This window comes from Tursiops truncatus, chromosome 14, assembly GCF_011762595.2.
Source record: "Tursiops truncatus isolate mTurTru1 chromosome 14, mTurTru1.mat.Y, whole genome shotgun sequence".
In the NCBI taxonomy this organism is placed as follows: Eukaryota; Metazoa; Chordata; class Mammalia; order Artiodactyla; family Delphinidae; genus Tursiops; species Tursiops truncatus.
In genome coordinates, this window is record NC_047047.1 from 548255 (window position 1) to 566119 (window position 17865).

The 17865-nt window shown below is 38.7% G+C and overlaps 1 protein-coding gene across 3 annotated transcripts in view; it reads right to left on the reverse strand.

The window, feature by feature from the left end:
* Nucleotides 1-17865, reverse strand: part of RGPD4 (RANBP2 like and GRIP domain containing 4) — a 51445-nt gene that overhangs the window by 28351 nt on the left and 5229 nt on the right. For all 3 annotated transcript variants that reach the window (XM_019931305.3, XM_019931306.3, XM_073790924.1), the window contains 15 exons: nucleotides 16733-16844; nucleotides 16075-16227; nucleotides 11750-11980; nucleotides 11268-11413; nucleotides 9523-9715; nucleotides 8134-8221; nucleotides 6029-6238; nucleotides 4858-5039; nucleotides 4595-4770; nucleotides 4313-4436; nucleotides 3482-3643; nucleotides 3076-3213; nucleotides 2853-2999; nucleotides 1613-1792; nucleotides 1442-1525 (listed from right to left, as the gene is read on the reverse strand). In XM_019931305.3, coding sequence (XP_019786864.1) covers nucleotides 1442-1525; nucleotides 1613-1792; nucleotides 2853-2999; nucleotides 3076-3213; nucleotides 3482-3643; nucleotides 4313-4436; nucleotides 4595-4770; nucleotides 4858-5039; nucleotides 6029-6238; nucleotides 8134-8221; nucleotides 9523-9715; nucleotides 11268-11413; nucleotides 11750-11980; nucleotides 16075-16227; nucleotides 16733-16844 — 2326 coding nt within the window. The remainder of the gene's footprint in view (nucleotides 1-1441; nucleotides 1526-1612; nucleotides 1793-2852; nucleotides 3000-3075; nucleotides 3214-3481; nucleotides 3644-4312; nucleotides 4437-4594; nucleotides 4771-4857; nucleotides 5040-6028; nucleotides 6239-8133; nucleotides 8222-9522; nucleotides 9716-11267; nucleotides 11414-11749; nucleotides 11981-16074; nucleotides 16228-16732; nucleotides 16845-17865) is intronic.

A 17865-nucleotide genomic window follows, 5' to 3' on the forward strand; every position in this document is an offset into this window, starting at 1 on the left:
TAAGTATGTAATAGCATAACAAGCCACGATCATAAAAAATTAACATACAAAATCTCTGTGCAGGGACTTCCCTAGTGGCACAGTGGTTAAGAATCCGCCTGCCGATGCGGGAGACATGGGTTCGATCCCTGGTCCAGGGAGATGCCACATGCCGTGGAGCAGCTAGGCCCGTGTGCCACAACTACTGAGCTTGTGCTCTAGAGCCCTTGAGCCACAATTATTGAAGCCCATGCGCCCTAGAGCTCACACACTGCAACTACTGAGCCCATGTGCTGCAACTACTGAAGCCTGTGCACTCCGGGGCCTGTGTGCTGCGACTACTGAGACCGAGTGCTGCCACTACTGAAGCCGACACACCTAGAGCCCGTGCTCCGCAACAAAAGAAGCCACTGCGATGAGAAGCCCGCGCACCGCAACGAAGAGTAGCCCCTGCTCGCCACAACTAGAGAAAGCCCGCAGGCAGAAACGAAGACCCAACACAGCCAAAAATAAGTTTAAAAATTAAGACAAAAAAACTGTGCAAATTCACAAGTGCAAAAAATACAAATAGTATTAAGTCTCACAAATTGCTGACAGCACTGCAATAGTCACACACATACCAATACTTCCTTGCTGTAACTTTAGAAATATGAATGACTTAGTTCTTGTCAATGAGCGTGAAACAACTTACCTGTACTTCCAACTTCAAAGAAGTAAAGCTCCTTTGAGTGTTATGGTTAAGGTCATTTCCATAAAGTTAAAATAAAATCATGTTCACATAACTATTTCTTTACATAATTAAGTCAAATTCATATGAAATATTAAAAAGATAAAGAGGCCTTTTGAAGTTTAGACCACTTGTGAAGTCCTAGATATAAACTTAACATACACAACCACAGTCAGTCTGAGACAAACTCACACACCAAGGTATGAAGAGTATATTTCACTAGTTCAATTCAATCACCTGGGAACCTCCTCTATGCCAGAAACAAGGCTATGTTTTGGATAGAGGAGTCTCTACCTTTGAAAGATTCGTATCTAGTGGAGGACGCAGACACTTAAGTAGTTTCAAAAATATGCTAAGTGTAGTGCTTCCCTGGTGGCGCAGTGGTTGAGAGTCTGCCTGCTGATGCAGGGGACGCGGGTTCGTGCCCCGGTCCGGGAAGATCCCACATGCCGCGGAGCGGCTGGGCCCGTGAGCCATGGCCGCTGAGCCTGCGTTTCCGGAGCCTGTGCTCCGCAATGGGAGAGGCCACAACAGTGAGAGGCCCGTGTACCGCAAAAAAAAAAAAAAAAAAAAAAAAATATGCTAAGCGTCAAGATGAAAGCACGTAAAACACAGTATGATTCTACAGTCACATGGCAAAGGAACATTTTGAACAGTTTTAGAAATAAGTGAGAAAGTGGACAAGGAAGGCCTAGGAATAAGAGAGGCACAGTTTAGAGAAATCAAGTGATTTACCTTAATGGCCTCTACTTGTTGGCAGATCATTTTCAATAAAGAATTTTGATCTTCTGCCCATGGAGGTGGTGTTTTGGGAGAATACTGAAAAAATAACAACAAAAAAGTACTTAAAACATTTAGAACAGAAATGTATTCCACAGTAGAGTGACTCATTTCTTCCCCACTTACCTTGTAACTTTTATTTGGTGATAGAGAGTATTTGGTGGGAGACGGTGTAGAATGTTTTATTTCTGAATCTGCATTTCGCAAAGAACCATTTCTATAAAGAGGCCCTCCTTCACTGAAGTCATCGAGCTCCTGCATGACTAAATTAAGCATCTCTTTTACAGATTCCAGGGGCACGGGCAACTAAAAACAAAAGGCATGAATCAATGGCTTTAGCCTGCAAAATTACTGAAGTAGAACTCTCTCTAAAATAAACACAGATTTTTTTTTCTTACTAATTTACGTTTTTCACTTTTATGTAACAAGCACATTATACTTTATGTAACAACAAACATGAAACTGCTGTGTAATCAAAGGCTTCCAACCCTCAAGTCCATGCTGTTTCTATCCCTCGTTAGCCACAGTAATGGCAGAGCAATGTTAACTGGGGAAGCTTTTCCACGTGAACAAAATTAAGTTACTGACGTTTACTGATTTTTTTTTTTTTTTTCCGGTACGCGGGCCTCTCACTGTTGTGGCCTCTCCCATTGTGGAGCACAGGCTCCGGACGCGCAGGCTCAGCAGCCATGGCTCAAGGGCCCAGCTGCTCTGCGGCATGTGGGATCTTCCCGGACCGGGGCACGAACCCGTGTCCCCTGCATTGGTAGGCGGACTCTCAACCACTGCGCCACCAGGGAAACCCTAACTGATTTTGAATATGAGGAGAAACACAGATGTTGGAATGCACCAAACATAAATCCTAATCCAAGAGCAGCAACACAAACTAATCAACAAAACAGGTGGAAGGTTGAATGTAGTTAAGGTTAATACCATCACAACAGCCTCAAACTGCTGACAGCTGGGAAAAGGTAGTTACATCAGATGGTCATGATGAGAGAAACGCTCTCAAGTAGTCGGTGACATGTTTAACTGTGAAGTCCGTGCAGAAACAGTCCTTAGGTGGCAATATTTGTTGATTTCATTGCCAAGATAACAAAAATAAATGCATACCTTGGAAACCTTTTCTAATTCCCTAACAAGCATTTTTTGTAAGAGTATAAACTTAAGTGCCCAAGTTTAAAAAAAACACACACACCCCACCCCCCCAAACCTAAGGCAAAATAATGCTAATTAAATATTTAAACACCCTCCATTTTCCGCATTAATAAAGCACCACTAAACATTTTTGAAATTACCAAAATATAAAACCAAGGCAAAAGTACTTATCAAAATAATAAGAAAGTACAAACAACCTGCAACTTACTTTCTTAACCACTGAGAGATCTGAATCACTGTCATCTAAAATCTTTATCAGGTAGTCTCTGGTCTTTCTCAGGTAATTTTTGCATTCTTCTTGTTCTTCAGAAGAAAGTGCATCATTTTCAATGTCTTCTGCTTTTCTGTGAAAAATCTATACACAGAGTGCTTTTATGAAACAATTATGTTTTAAAACAAAAACCTTTTAATTCAAGTACCACACAACTTACCAGTGCAAGATTCCAATAAGAAACGACATTATTAATAGATTCAAAAGCAGCCACAGCATCGTCTATATTTCCATTAACTGCATCCAATATAGCACATGTTATGTGTGCTTCCTCTTCATATTCACCCATTTCAGATGCCTAAACATATTAGATAACTTTTAGTCAAATTGCCTCTACCCAGAATATCAAACCCAAATGATTTCCCAAAGATTTTACACGATCTAATGAGATTAGCATCGCAGTACTCTCTTCTGCCATACTGTATTTGTGACAGCTAGTGGACTCAGAAAACAAGACTTCCATGAGATAGCCAAGCAACAAATTGAAGCAGTTTATACTCCCACTTCTTTGTTTATAAATTGGAAATCCACATTTCCAGTTAGTTCACAAAGGGATCCTCCATTACCTGAATGTCTGCACTATGAAAATGTTTAAACAGAGGGTCAATAGGTTCAGGGATACTGCTCTTCTTTTTAAGTATCTTCAACAATGGCAAAACCTTCTTCCAGTAATGAACACTTCTGCCTATGTATTCTCGTTGATCGTAAAAAGAATTAAGACCACTGCCCTAAAAAAATACAAAGTTAGAAGAGACACAAACGATCAGATCCAAAAATTCATTTACAGATGGTCTGAACAACTGGTTAAAATTTCAAATCAAGGCAAAATAGAATCTCAAAAGCCATATGCTCACCTTTCCAAATACTGGAATAACTAACCACTTTAATACCAGTGATCATTCTAGAACCAACTTTTACACACTTTCAATGACACTAACTAATCAGGCAGCCCACTTTATTTTTTTAAAGTTGCTATTTTTAGACAGCCGAAATCTGCCACTCTTATAGGTGCCACAGTTTGGTCAAAGGGCTAAACTAATCTAATCTTGCCACAGAACAGACCTCAACTACTTAGCAAGAGATAATGCCCTTACCTACAGAGTCTTGTGCCACCAAACACGTAAAAGAATCTTCAGGCTGGACAATATTTATCGTAAGGTAAATAAGTAATAATAACAATGACTAATACTTATGGAACATTTACTGTGCCAGGCACTGTTCTAAGCACTTATGTATTAACTAGACTAACCACTCTGTGGCAAGATTAAGAAATACGTTTCACCTGACATAATATGAATAAGCTGTTTTTAAAACTGAAAGGCTTTCAATGTAAAATCTGTGATTTTAAAAAATGACAGTAATGTTCTTAAAAACTGCTTCCACTTCAGTGAACTCACCGTTTTCTGAAGGCACTTTGCCCAGTGCACAAGTAGAGCAGGCTGAAGGCCATGTTTTTCCTGGCCCCGTAGAGTGTTTATGTCATGCTGAACTAGAAGTCGCAATTTTGCTGAGGTTCCAGGTCTAAAAAAAGTTGTATTTAATAAAATTGATTTATAAACATGCAGTTCAACACTTACACGTACGTAAATCATCACATGATAATTAAAAATTAAAACTTCACATGAGAATTAAAGTCCCTAGGCAATAAGTCAAAGGAGTATTCTTATTTGACTACTTACATTGCTTTTCTGTGGATTAGATTACAAACTGCATCCCACCAAGATTTCTGTCTTTCTGTGCAAAGCTGTTTACACACAGGAAGTGGCAAGCACAGAGGCTGATAGAAGCTGTAGTGAGAATTACACTTCTCCTTTAATTGTAAGTGGCTGGTATATATTACTCCAAGTAGAAATACCTGTTTTTATTTAAAGAAAAATCAATTTAAGTAGAAAAAAAATCAAACAATACTCATAATGTTTAAGTTGTTAAAATCTCTGCTTACTTCAAGATCTAAAATACATATTGATTCAGGTGCATTTGTTTCAAGTCTTGAGGTTTCCTGGGGCAAATGATGAAAAAGCTGTTTTAGCCATTTTCGAATCGCAGGTAAGGCAGGCAATGAACTCCACTGTAAGCCAAGCCAGGTGAGGTGCTGAAGACTACCATTATGTGCTCGAATGGCACCTGAAATACAAAAAAAAATTGGCTTGAGGTTTTGGAAATCTTTGCGTCCCATCAGTTTTGCCAACATAAACAACTGACTCATAATATATGTACCTTAATTTTATAACTGCTTTTCTATATCAGAGCACAGGGGAAATCTATGATAAGCAAAGTCTTATGTTCTTATTAGAAGTATTCAAACTCCATCTAGGAACTTTAGACAGTTATAATGGAAAACGTTCTTTTGAAGTCCATCTAAGAAGAAAAAAGAGCCTCACTAGAACTCAATAGAACAAAATCTACTGACAGAGGTAAAATAAAGAATAGCCACCAGTAAGAAATCTTGAAACAACAGATTTTCCTTTCAGTGAAGAAATATTAAAACAATGGGATACCACTACATTAGTCCATTAGGATAATAAATAGATCTTTTCCTCTACAAGAAATTCAATACTAAGAAAGTTATGGGCTTCGGAAAGCATAAATAGGCACAAGTTTTCTTGTAATATGGCAATCTGCAAGAGACTTAAACACGCTCATCCACTTTATCCCAGTAATTCTGTTTTTAGGAATCTCTACAGGATAACTGAAATGGAGGCACTTTATAGTAAAGTTTTCATCAGCATTTTAATATAAGTGAAAAAACTGGAAACATCTTCAATACCCAACAATAAAAAGTGGCAAACAAATTATGGCTACTTCACTAAAAAGATCATATTGCCACTAAAAGTGATAGTTAGAGAGACAGGATGAGAAAGAATTCATGAGACTAATCATGTGTACAGTATAAACAACTATTTACAAGAAAAACATACGCCACCACTACAGCTACCCCAACCCCTCATACTACCCCAACCCTTCAAAAAACTTGCAAGGAATATAGGAAAATATTAAGTCATTATTTCTGGGTAATGAGATTATGGGCAATTTATTCCCCTTGTTGCTATTATTTGTCTCCTAGTATAAAAGGATTAAAATGCAAAATGTTTCCTTAGAAAGATACAACTTACCAACATCGTATCGAGCCAAATCCTCAGGATCTGGTGCTTGTACATCAAGGTTTCCAATATCATCGCTACCAAGGAAAGATCTATCCTTAGGTGACTGACTAGAAAACAGAGCATCATATACAGCAGACTGCCCACTTTCATTGGCAAAGGATTCTACAACCTCTTTTAAAAAGTCTTGCTTGTCACGACTTAAGTTTAGCAGCATATGCCCTGAAAAACAAATTATTTCCATCATTTAAAAAATAGATTGTTTTTATTCATCTCTCTCAATAGATTCATTCACATACCCTAAGGGGAAATAACATGACTATCTCAGACCCAGCCCTCCAGCCCAACAACCACAGCTGGACCCAAAAGGGTGCTGATGTGAAAAATGAATAGACTACAGTGTAACAGTATCTGTATCTACGTACTAGAATAAAAGGAAAGAAAAAAATGTGTGCGAAAAATACCAAAAGGATTTCCATTTTAGATGGAAAAGTGTGGGATTCAAGTGGCCACAGGAGAACAGGACCAAGCTCAAATTTTCTGACCTGATAAACCTAACTTCTAAACCTGGCTGGTCAGAATCATCCTTTAAAAAGCTTAAAAATTTTCTTTTTTTATTTCCAGGCCCCACTCCCAGAGATTCTGATTCCACAGATTTGGGGTGAAGAATCTATTTTAAAAAACGCTCCTTGGATGAAGTTCTAGGTCACATTACAACATGGATGCACCTTGAAAACACTATGCTAAGTGAAAGAAGACAGTTACCCAAAGACCACATTTTGTATGATTCAATTTATATGAACTGTCCAGAACAGAGAGATATAAAGAGGCAGAAAATTAGTGGTTGCCTAGGACGAGGGGGTCTGGAGGAATGAGGAGTGACTGCTAACGGGTACGAGGTTTCTTTATGAGGTGATGAAAATATCCTAAAATGAAAACTGCTTCTTACAGAAACATTTCCCCATGGAGTCTTCAGTTCACTGCTTGATTCACTGCCTGCGTGAACACCTGCAAGTTTCTGCCTTAACAAAGCCAGATAGTCTGTAACAGACCTTTAGGATCCATCCCAAATAGTCAAAACTGGGAATAAATCTAAAAATTCCAAGAGCCTAACAGAATGTGAATATATACCTTCTATCTCTGTTACTATGATGTCAGTTCCTTAAGAGAGAGATCCAGAACTTTTTCATCTTTATATCCCCCATAGTAATGTCTTAAGCAACTGATGAGTAACTTATTCTTAGTTTAGGAAGTGCTTTAAAATATTCTGGATGGAGGGACTTCCCTGGTGGCGCAGTGGCTGAGAATCCGCCTGCCAACGCAGGGGACAAGGGTTCGATCCCAGGTCTGGGAAGATCCCACATGCCGCAGAGCAACTAAGCCTGTGTGCCACAACTACTGAAGCCCACGCACTCTAGGGCCCGCATGCCACAACTACTGAGACCGTGCGCTGCAACTCCTGAAGCCCATGCGCCTAGAGCCCATGCTCCGCAACAAGAGAAGCCACCGCAATGAGAAGCCCATGCACCACGACGAAGAGTAGCCCCCGCCTGCCACTACTAGAGAAAGCAAAAAATAAAATAAACATAAAAAAAATTTTTTTTTAAAAAAGGAAAAAAAGGGCTTCCCTGGTGGCGCAGTGGTTGAGAGTCCGCCTGCCGATGCAGGGGACGTGGGTTTGTGCCCCGGTCCAGGAAGATCCTACATGCTGCAGAGCGGCTAGGCCTGTGAGCCATGGCCACTGAGCCTGCACTTCCGGAGCCTGTGCTCCGCAACAGGAGAGGCCACAACAGTGAGAGGCCCGTGTACCGCAAAAAAATAAATAAATAAATTTTTAAAAAATATTCTGGATGGAGGCTCTAGCAGCTAGATTAAGGGGGGGGGGAGGGGGGTAAGCAGTTTCTCTACCCGGGAGCAAACAATATTTGTTCCTTTTAAAGAATATACAATTTCTTATCATTCTTTCTGTATCTCGCTCCCTAATCCAATATGGCAAAGAGAAACAAATGATTATGACAAATTATCTCCTGGACAGAGAGAAGATACTATCATAAGATGTGCCCAAACAGAAATTTTCTTTTCTTTTTAAAATAAAATCAGTTAAACATTACTATTACCTGATTGGCTCAGACGATCACAGGCCATCATTTCCAGTAGATTTTGTCCAGCTTCTCCTTTTATAAATTTAATCTTTGGTCTTGGAACCTGATCATTTTAGAATCAAAAATCTTAATTTAGTGATACTCACATTTTTAATAGTAAGATGTTCCTTTCTATTACACTGTACTTTTTCGATAAAGAATGAGCAGTTAGCCAATGTTAAACAGAGTTGGAAATCTAACTGCAAAACATTCGGAACCAAGAAATTTAGATAATCTATAAAAGATGCCTACGAAGAGCACTTCTGAGAAATTACTTTCTACTAAAAGCACATTCAAGTTACAGCTGGGGAGTACTTGGTTAGAGACCTTTTCTACCCTGCATAAACAGAATGAGAGCAGTGAAGAGATGACAGCTCTCCATGATCTGGCGCTGGGGGGCCCATAGCAAACTTTGCCCATTAGCAAACTTCATTAACTTCACTAATTTTCACTAAAATATATTCCTTATGAACCAAAATGCTTCCACTGAGCACACCATAGCACTGTGGACCACATATCAACAGGTTTTTAAAAGATCTAGGTAATATGAACTAGAAGGAGGAACATTCTCTAAAAGTAATTCTATAGTGAACCCCTTTTTCTTTCTCTCAGGCAAAAGATTATTCTCCAAAGCTAACAATAATTTTTACAAGCTGGGCTTAATTCATTTTTTGGAAGACTGCTCATTTCTTTTCACTTCAGAATTACTAGAAGCTCACTAAAGAAAACATTAAAACTGCAAAAATGAATTAGGGAAGGGAAAAGAGCCAGCATCTCATCATCTAAAAATAATGGTTAATATTTTGGCGTATTTTCTTCATGTCATGTTCTATGTATAAAGAAGTTTCATGTTTCCAAAGATAAGTAAGTATACTGCTATACATTAAATATACTATTAATGTTGTATACATATCACATACGCATGTTTTCAATTAACATGTTGAAATGCGGGTGGTAAACACATTCTTCGATCATAGCTTACGCAACCATACCCCAAAATTTACTTACTTAGTTTTTCGTCCAAGTTATGCCTATCTTTTTGAATCAAGTTTTATCCACACTTGAGACTATTTCCATACTACAGGTTCCCAGAAATGGCAAAGTAAAAAGATCAAATTCTTCAAATTGATCTTCCAAAAAGCCATAGCAATGCCAACTGCCACCAGCAATGCATCAATGTACCTGTTTCACCAGCCTCACCAGTACTGTATAAATCTTGTTACTCTTCACCCATCAAAGTAACTATTTCATTTTAATTTTACATATTTACCCATATTTTCATTACGGGCCAGGACACACCTCCATGTGAAATACAACAAAGTCTCACTGAAATGTCAACTGCATGCAAAACTGGGAGTGGATTACCTGAAAGGCTATGAGATAGCACAACGCAGCCAGCTCAGAGAGCGCTCGCCACTGCACGTCACTATGCTGACCCATCTTCAAAAGCAGAGAACCAGCATGCATGTAGAAATGTCCTCTCACTTCGAAGAAAGTAGCTGAGAGTTCATCATTTCCACCCACACAAGATTTCACAGACTGAAGAGCACTATCAAAACTGTAATATTAAAGTATTAAACACACATTAAACTACTGCATTGTAAATAATCAGTTTCATTATTTAATTCAAAATAAAACTATTTCAAGCTTCATCTTCCACATTCTAACTCTTAATAATCCATATTGTTTTATGAATTATAAATCATCTAGCGCTTATTGTTATTCCACACACTTCCTATACTTCAAGCTTAACCTCTAGAATGTCTTATTCCAAAACATCTTCTCCATCATATGGTTTTGTTATTTAATTCAAAGTTGAAATTTCTCAAATTAAACATGCCATTTTCAAATTATAATAACTAAAATATGTGCATTATCAATACCATAACTGCTCTTCTTACTATACACATAACTAGAGAGAAATAAATTATATTTCTCACTATTATTTGTAATCTATGTATTAATGCTTTTGAATCCCCCCGCCCCACCCCCAGTCCCTGGTGCCAAAAGGGTTGGGGACCACTGCCCTAGAGGGTCTTAACACCCCTCCTAGGGATCCATGAAGTTAAAATTATTTTTTAGTACTACTAAAAAATTGTCTCTTTCTCCTTTATTTCCTCATGTAACCAAGTTTTTAAGTATATAACCACACCAAAATCAAAAAAACATAAAAACCTAAATATTTTCTAAAATGACCTAAAAGTTCAATTTAGTTTTTTTTGGATACTCCCTTACCCTACCCATGTTAAGACACTAAGTACTTCCTCAAGAAAACTAACTCTACACTTCAGTGAAAAGAATTACTTTTCAGACAAATGGAGAGTGTAATAAACCAGGGAATGTCAAACTTTTCCTATAAAGGGCCACATACTAATGTGGCTCTGCAGGCACACCACCTCTGTCACAAGTGCTCAGCTCTACCACTGCAGTGTGTAAGCAGCCATAGATAACACATAACAACGAGCATGGCTGTGGCCAGGAAAACTTTATTCATACAATCAGGCTGTAAGCCTTGTTTGGCCCACAAGCTCTAGTCAACCCCTGCTCTAAACTAACACACAAATCCAAGTGATGTTTCTGTTCAGCGGAGTTTATTTTAATCAAGTGGAGATACTGGTCCTCAAAATTAAAACGTGGAAAACAGAAAAACCATGTATTATATTTTAGTTATCTTGTTGCTAAGCTAAAACATTGCTTTCTGAAATATCAGTCACGTTAACAGCTTATACTAGAATATCTGACAAGAAGTTTATTCTCTGATTTTCAATCAAGATTGTATCATTTTTTTTGAAACAAAATATGGAACAGCAGTTAGAACATTCATTTTCAGGCTCAACTCTTTACTAAGTATGCCAAAACTAAATATTTAAATATAATTTAATAAAGCCTAAGCAGTAATACAGTTCTCTAGAAATCAAAGTCACACAAAACCAATTACAATATCCCCACAAAAGAAGATTCCTTCTAAGTAGTTCATTATGTTAACTATTACCTCTGGATATATTACAGAAAAAATAATGCTATTAAGATGTTTAGACCAATGAACAGAATTACCACAAACAGAAAATCTGTAGCTGACACCGAAGTACTCTCTCCGTAGGTCAACATACCTCTCCAACAATTCCCTGCTCTCGTGCACATCTCTCGTGGACAGCGTGAGAAGCATAAGGTTAGCATAGGCTAGAAGTAAGTCCTGATTGGTTGCTCGCCAGTTACTTTTATCAGACTCCAAACACTGTGAAGATTCCAGATATTCCTATTTTGCAAAAAGAACTCCAAGTTACAAAACTTTATCATGTGTTACAAAACTGAGTGCTTTATGCCTACAAATTCCTTTGCCCATTCCTATGCTGTAAAACCATGTCGATTTTAAATCAGCCTATAAAAACACCAAAAAATATATAAACATATTTCTCGTATTTATTTCTCCAATCCACCCATTATAAATTGAAATCATGGTAGCAAAAATCTCATTTCACAGCTGCTATACATAAATGAAAGAAATTTAGGTCTTGGAAGGCAGCGCTTAAATACAAAGGGATATATGGTAACTGTCCATCAAGAAGTGTGAGACCCAACAGTTTTTACCTACCTTAAGGGTCTGTACAACACAGGAATTCCACTCTAAACTTGAACGCAAGACTATGTTTCTCTCTGCCTGGTGGCAGTGGGCCACAGCATCCTTCAGTCTATTGTTTGAGCGATACAGCTCTACTAGTCGGATGTTCATGTGCACATCATCAGGTCTTGCATAAAGTTCTGACTGAATCAAGTCGAAAAGTTTATTCCATCCATCTTCACCTTTACAATCTAAAAGCTGTTCCTATTTTTAAAGAACCGTTAATTAGAGAAACATCTGTGCAACTTTAAACACATCATGGCTCCTATGAGCATCATCCCACTGTGTCTGGCTTTAGTAAATTCCCACTCTACCTACCTCATTAGCCCCTCAGAGTCACTTCCAGCCCAGAAGCTAAACCTCAAGAAATGTACGTGGGGAGAAACACCTGGGATGACACAGCAGCAGTGGCTGCCCATGCTCACCTCAGAGTGTGCCAGGACGACCGGCCTGCGTCCCTGCACACTCCGGTCACTACCAGATGCCTAGCCTCCCAGGAACCCTTGCACCAGGGTCCTCACCCTCAATGTGCTCTGCATCTCCCTAAGGCTGATTCATCTCTGCCCACTCTGCTCCCACTGTGGAGCTCCTACTGCTCTGCTATCTTCTCAAAGTCTTCACCTTCTGGCCTTTCTGAATGGAGTCCCATTCCAAGACAGCTGCCATCACTTCTCTGCTAGCCTACGCACAAGTAGAGGAGGTGGGGGTCTCCCAGCGTCACCACCACATCCCTGCTCCTAACTCTGTTTTCTAAAGGACTTGCTATCCGGCTACTCCTGCCAGTCCCCCCTCATTAGCAACTGGAATAGAACTGTCTTCCTTTATCCCTAACAACTGCCACTGTCAGTGGCAACTGAGAAGTGCAAAAGACACACAATAGCCTGGGCATTCTGCTCTTTAATGACCTCATCTCCAGTGCTCCACACTCCAGCCTCAGCCATCCATTTGGCCAAATCTGTATTTTGATCAAAGCGCTCAGACCACCACACCCTCTCATTTTCCCACCTCACAGGGGCTCACATACCCTCACTGCCACATCTCTTTGCCTCTACCACCTGAAAAGCTTTCAGTACACTGACATCACTAAGTTTTAATTTTCCATGAAATACACACATACACTTTCCTTCCATGTCAAGCTGAAATGCCACAGTCCCAACATCCACAATTACTCCTTACTTACAGATGCCTTCAATTAACTCTCTCCACCTTTCCTGGAGACCCCGCCACCTGCTTCCTCTGCGCCCATACATGAACAGATGAACAAGTGAGTGTAGGGCATTCGGGAATTTGGGAAATCACAAGCAAGCTAACTGATTTACTTTCATAATCTCAAACTGCCAAACTGGTAATGCCTAGAAAAAATAAAGCCCTATTTTACTTCTATAAACTCACTTTCTCCATTCCCTGAAGAGTTCACTTCATATTCCTCTTTCCTCCAACTCTCACTTTCAACTTATGATCACACCTCATCCCCCGCAGAGAAAATGGAAGCCATCACCCCTAAGCTCCACTCGACCTTCCTGCACTCACCTCCCCACCCCGCCACCTCGCAGACCATGCTCGCCATTAGTGCCCTTTCTCCCTCACCAAGCTCTCTCCTCCTGGATCAGTTCCGTAACTTACACTTGGTGTGTCTATAACTGCAAAAAAGCCCTAGACTTCAATTATATGTTTAAAAATAAATAAGTAAAAAATCAACACCATTATGGATGCTTTTCAAAAATTCTACTCTCGGGACTTCCCTGGTGGCGCAGTAGTTAGGACTCCACGCTCCCAATGCAGGGGGCCCAGGTTTGATCCCTGGTCAGGGAACTAGATCCCACATGCATGCTGCAACTAAGAGTTCGCATGCCACAACTAAGGAGCCGGTGAGCTGCAACTAAAGGAGCCTGCCAGCCACAACTAAGGAGCCCATGAGCCGCAACTAAGACCCGGTGCAACCAAATAAGCAAATAAATATTAAAAAACAAAAATTCTGCTCCCATACCCAAGAGAAAATGCCCTCTCATTAATAATATTGAGTAGTTTTGTTCATTAAAGAAATGTCAAAAAGCTATTTACTGTAAGTCAGCCTTAAATTTTAGGAGAAATAGAATTACTTTGCTAGATAGCTACAAATCTCATGGATTTCTATCCAAAAGATGGGGGGGGGAATCTGACATAAGATTTAGTTTTAGACAACACTGTCTTTAAAGAGTCATTAAAGGGAATCAGGATGCTTTAGAAACATTTAACTTTGGTTATACTGCAAGAAAAATAATCCCCTCCCATTTATACATGGTCCATAATGTCACAATGGAATGGATTGTCATGGCCAATAAGGAAATTATGTTTGAGGCATAAAACAAAGATAATAAGGTAAAGAAATCTACACACTGAAACCTAACACTTTAGATTAATTTTGTTTGTTTGTTTTTGCAGCATGCGGGCCTCTCACTGTTGGGGCCTCTGCTGTTGCGGAGCACAGGCTCAGCGGCCATGGCTCACAGGCCTAGTCACTCCGCGGCATGTGGGATCTTCCTGGACTGGGGCACGAACCCGTGTCCCCTTCATCGGCAGACGGACTCTCAACCACTGCGCCACCAGGGAAGCCCCTAGATTAATATTTAAAATCCAGGTGCTTATCACAGGGAGAAAAACTTAATGTTACTAGTATTTATCTCTAGGGGTTTTTAAAACACTTTTGATTTAAAAATCTGTGCACAATTGCTCATACCAGGTTTGTAATCGCTAAACATTGGAAACCACCGAAATTTCCCTCAAAAGTAAATGGTTAAACTGTGGAACACACCCATATGACAAAATACTACTCAGCAATAAAAGGAAGGAACCAACTACTGACTGATACACACAACCTGAATGGGTCTCAAGGGCACTGTACAGAATGAAAAAAGCCAACCTCAAAAGGTCACCCGATGCCTGATTCTATTTATACAACATTTTTAAATTACAAAATTATAAAGACAGAGAACAAATTCACAGTTGGCAGAAGTTAAGGACGATGGGAAGGAGAGGTGGATGTGACCACAGAAGGGCAAGCATGAAAGACGCCCTGTAGTGATGGGGCAGTTCTGTCTCTTGACTGCAGTGCTGGTTAAGCAAATTTACACACATGATGAGATGAACAAGAACTGAACACACACTGCACCAATGCCAAAATCCTGGTGTGATATTGTATTATAGTTACATTAAGAGGTAACCACTGGGGAGAGCTGGATGAAGTAAACTCAGGACCTCTCTGCGCAATCTTTACAACTCCCTGAGAAAAATCTATAATTATTTCAAAATAAAAAAGTTAAAAAAATTCTATCGGAAACATGTATAAGTCGGGATGGAGGGGGTCCTGTTAAAAACAATGTACACTGGGACTTCCCTGGCGGTCCAGTGGTTAGGACTCAGCACTCTCACTGCCAGGGCCCAGGGTTCGATCCCTGGTCGGGGAACTAAGATCCTACAAGCCACCCAATATATTGGTTACAACCCAACATACACTTAAAATTCTGTTTGCCTAGTATATTTGGAAAGACTTTCTCCAGAAGAGTCACTCAGTAAACTATATTTTACTCAGTAAAGAAAAGCAAGCAGAATGAGTTAATATATTAGCAACAAGTTTCTATCATTTTTAGAAATTACCTATAATATGCTAGAGAAACTGGCTTTTAACTTTTGCTTGAAAACCTCACTATCCCATAACACAGTCCTTTCCAAATTTAGATAACAGTTCTTTAAAAACCTTATAACTCTGAACTGCCACCCTATGGGTAATTTTCACCCAATGAAGCAAAAATTTCATATCAGATAGAAGTCAGTTTAATTTTAGCTCCACCATCTAGCTAACAAACCATAAAATCCCTAAAACATTAATCATTCCAAAGGGTAAATGAGATGCCATGTGTGAAGCAAACTCGTACCTAATGAAAAAGCATATTGTGATAATGTATGTACTGTGAAATGGCTTCCACAATAAGTTAACGTCCATCACCTCACCCAGCTACAAATTACTTTCTCTTGTGATGAAAACTTTTAAGACCCCCTCTCAGCAACTTTCAAATGCACAGTGCAGTACTGTTCCCTATAGTCGTAAGCTGTACTTCACATCCCCAGAACTTATTTATCTTATAACTGAAGGTTTGTACCCCTGTGACCCCCTTCACCCATTTCCCACACTCCCCATCCCCACACACACCGGTTTAAAGGTTACTACTGAAATCATTTAAACTCCAAATATTAGAAATAGCTATGTCTTAAGTTTTCCCCAACTGCTTTTATTATATGCTTTCTTTTGCTTAATTTTTTACCTTTAGTTTATAAATTGCAGGACTTCCTGGAAAAAGTTTAGCTGCTCTTTCAACCCAGTATTTAGCTCTTCCATCACTAACATCATTTTTACAGAGCAATTCTGCAATCTTCAACACAAGATCTTTTTGTGTTGGGTTTAATTCCACTGAACGCTGATATCAAAAAAGAATTAAGAAATTAGTAGGATTCCTAAAGTCCATACACTCATACACAAGAATTAAAAATTTATCAAGTGACTCTATTAAAACTCTATTTCTAAATGACAGCATGTTATTTCAAGGCTATTAAAGTGTCTGCAAGTTTTCTGAAGATGAATTAAAAAAAATTATCTTTTTATTTGGTAAACGCAAAAAAGAAAAGGAAGAGAGGGAGGGAACCACACACATAAGAACAGCATTTCTGATCATGGTAAACTTGAAATTTATAGGTGTTAATCTTCTTTTACAATCACTAATCTCTTAATGATAAAATACAGCATTCTTTGGGCTAAGAACTTCAAAATCTGTTTCAAGCTGTTTCACTTAATAGTACGATGATACCAGTGCTTGTTTTCAAGACATCCATAAAATATATGTGAATTATTTATTACATAAATTAACCTGGGCATTATGTGTGTTTGGCTATGCGAAGGCTATGTTTTAATCTTATATAGTTTACCTTGTAACATTCAACTGCTTTCTCTATGTTTTCCTCCACTTCATAAAGAAGGCCGAGAAATCTGTGAGCTTTGGGATCCCTTTCTTGTACGTTAATGTATGTAGATATATATCTGTTTAAAAATAACAATAATATAAAAACAATCTTTAAATTATCACATTTAGAACTGCATTTAACTGCTGAGAGAATATCTTAAGCCAAGCAACCACTAAACTAATTTATATTGTTATTCTAATTCTTGACTACCACTATTTAAAGTAGAATATGCAGATAACTGAAAAGCATCCACAGATAGAAATAATACTTAAACACAAACACATGTACAAAGTTGACAACATACTCATTTTACCATTAAATGGTACATTTACCAAATTTTTTTTTCTAGTGTTACCCATTCTTAAGAAATGAACATATAAATTACCTTTTTTCTATTATTACACTTTGGGAATAGCACTAAGTTTTGCACAGACATTAGAAAGTGATTACAATAAATCTTTAAACTATCAAAACACTAAAGAGCAACAATTTCCAAATAACAACTAAGAGAACGTATTCACCTTTTAAACAAGAAAATAACATCTAACGGGACTGTACCCAGCTAAAACAGCACAGAAGAAAAAATCACTCACTACACCACCAAATGCCGGTGACTTCCATTCTCTAACTCAAGTGACAACTAAAAATAAGCATATTCTAGGTCCAGTGAATGTTATCACAGGAGATATTAGACCAAAGATCAACACTGGAGGAAAAAGTGTCATATTAATAAGGAACAGGGTTAACAGGCCCAATGCTGCCAGTTAAATAAAGGCGCTAACACTTTCCTTATCAGAATTTTCATCTTCCCGTCAATGCCTTTAATAGCCTGCCTCCCTCAGAATTTCCAGCTTTAAGTCACTATAAATCAGGAAATCAGACCACCAAGCTTCTTGGCTCTATGGTGAGACAAAGCCTCCCAGGATCACCTATCCAGTCAATTAAAGATCTTTTACACAAGCTATTCTCCTGCCCAGGAATTAGTTTAATTTTGTATTCATTGCCATTTTTTTCCAGCTGATAAAAGTAGCAGATATCTAACCAGGAACAAATTAAGATATAGGCATGGTTCTCTTTTATTCTAACCCAGAACAATC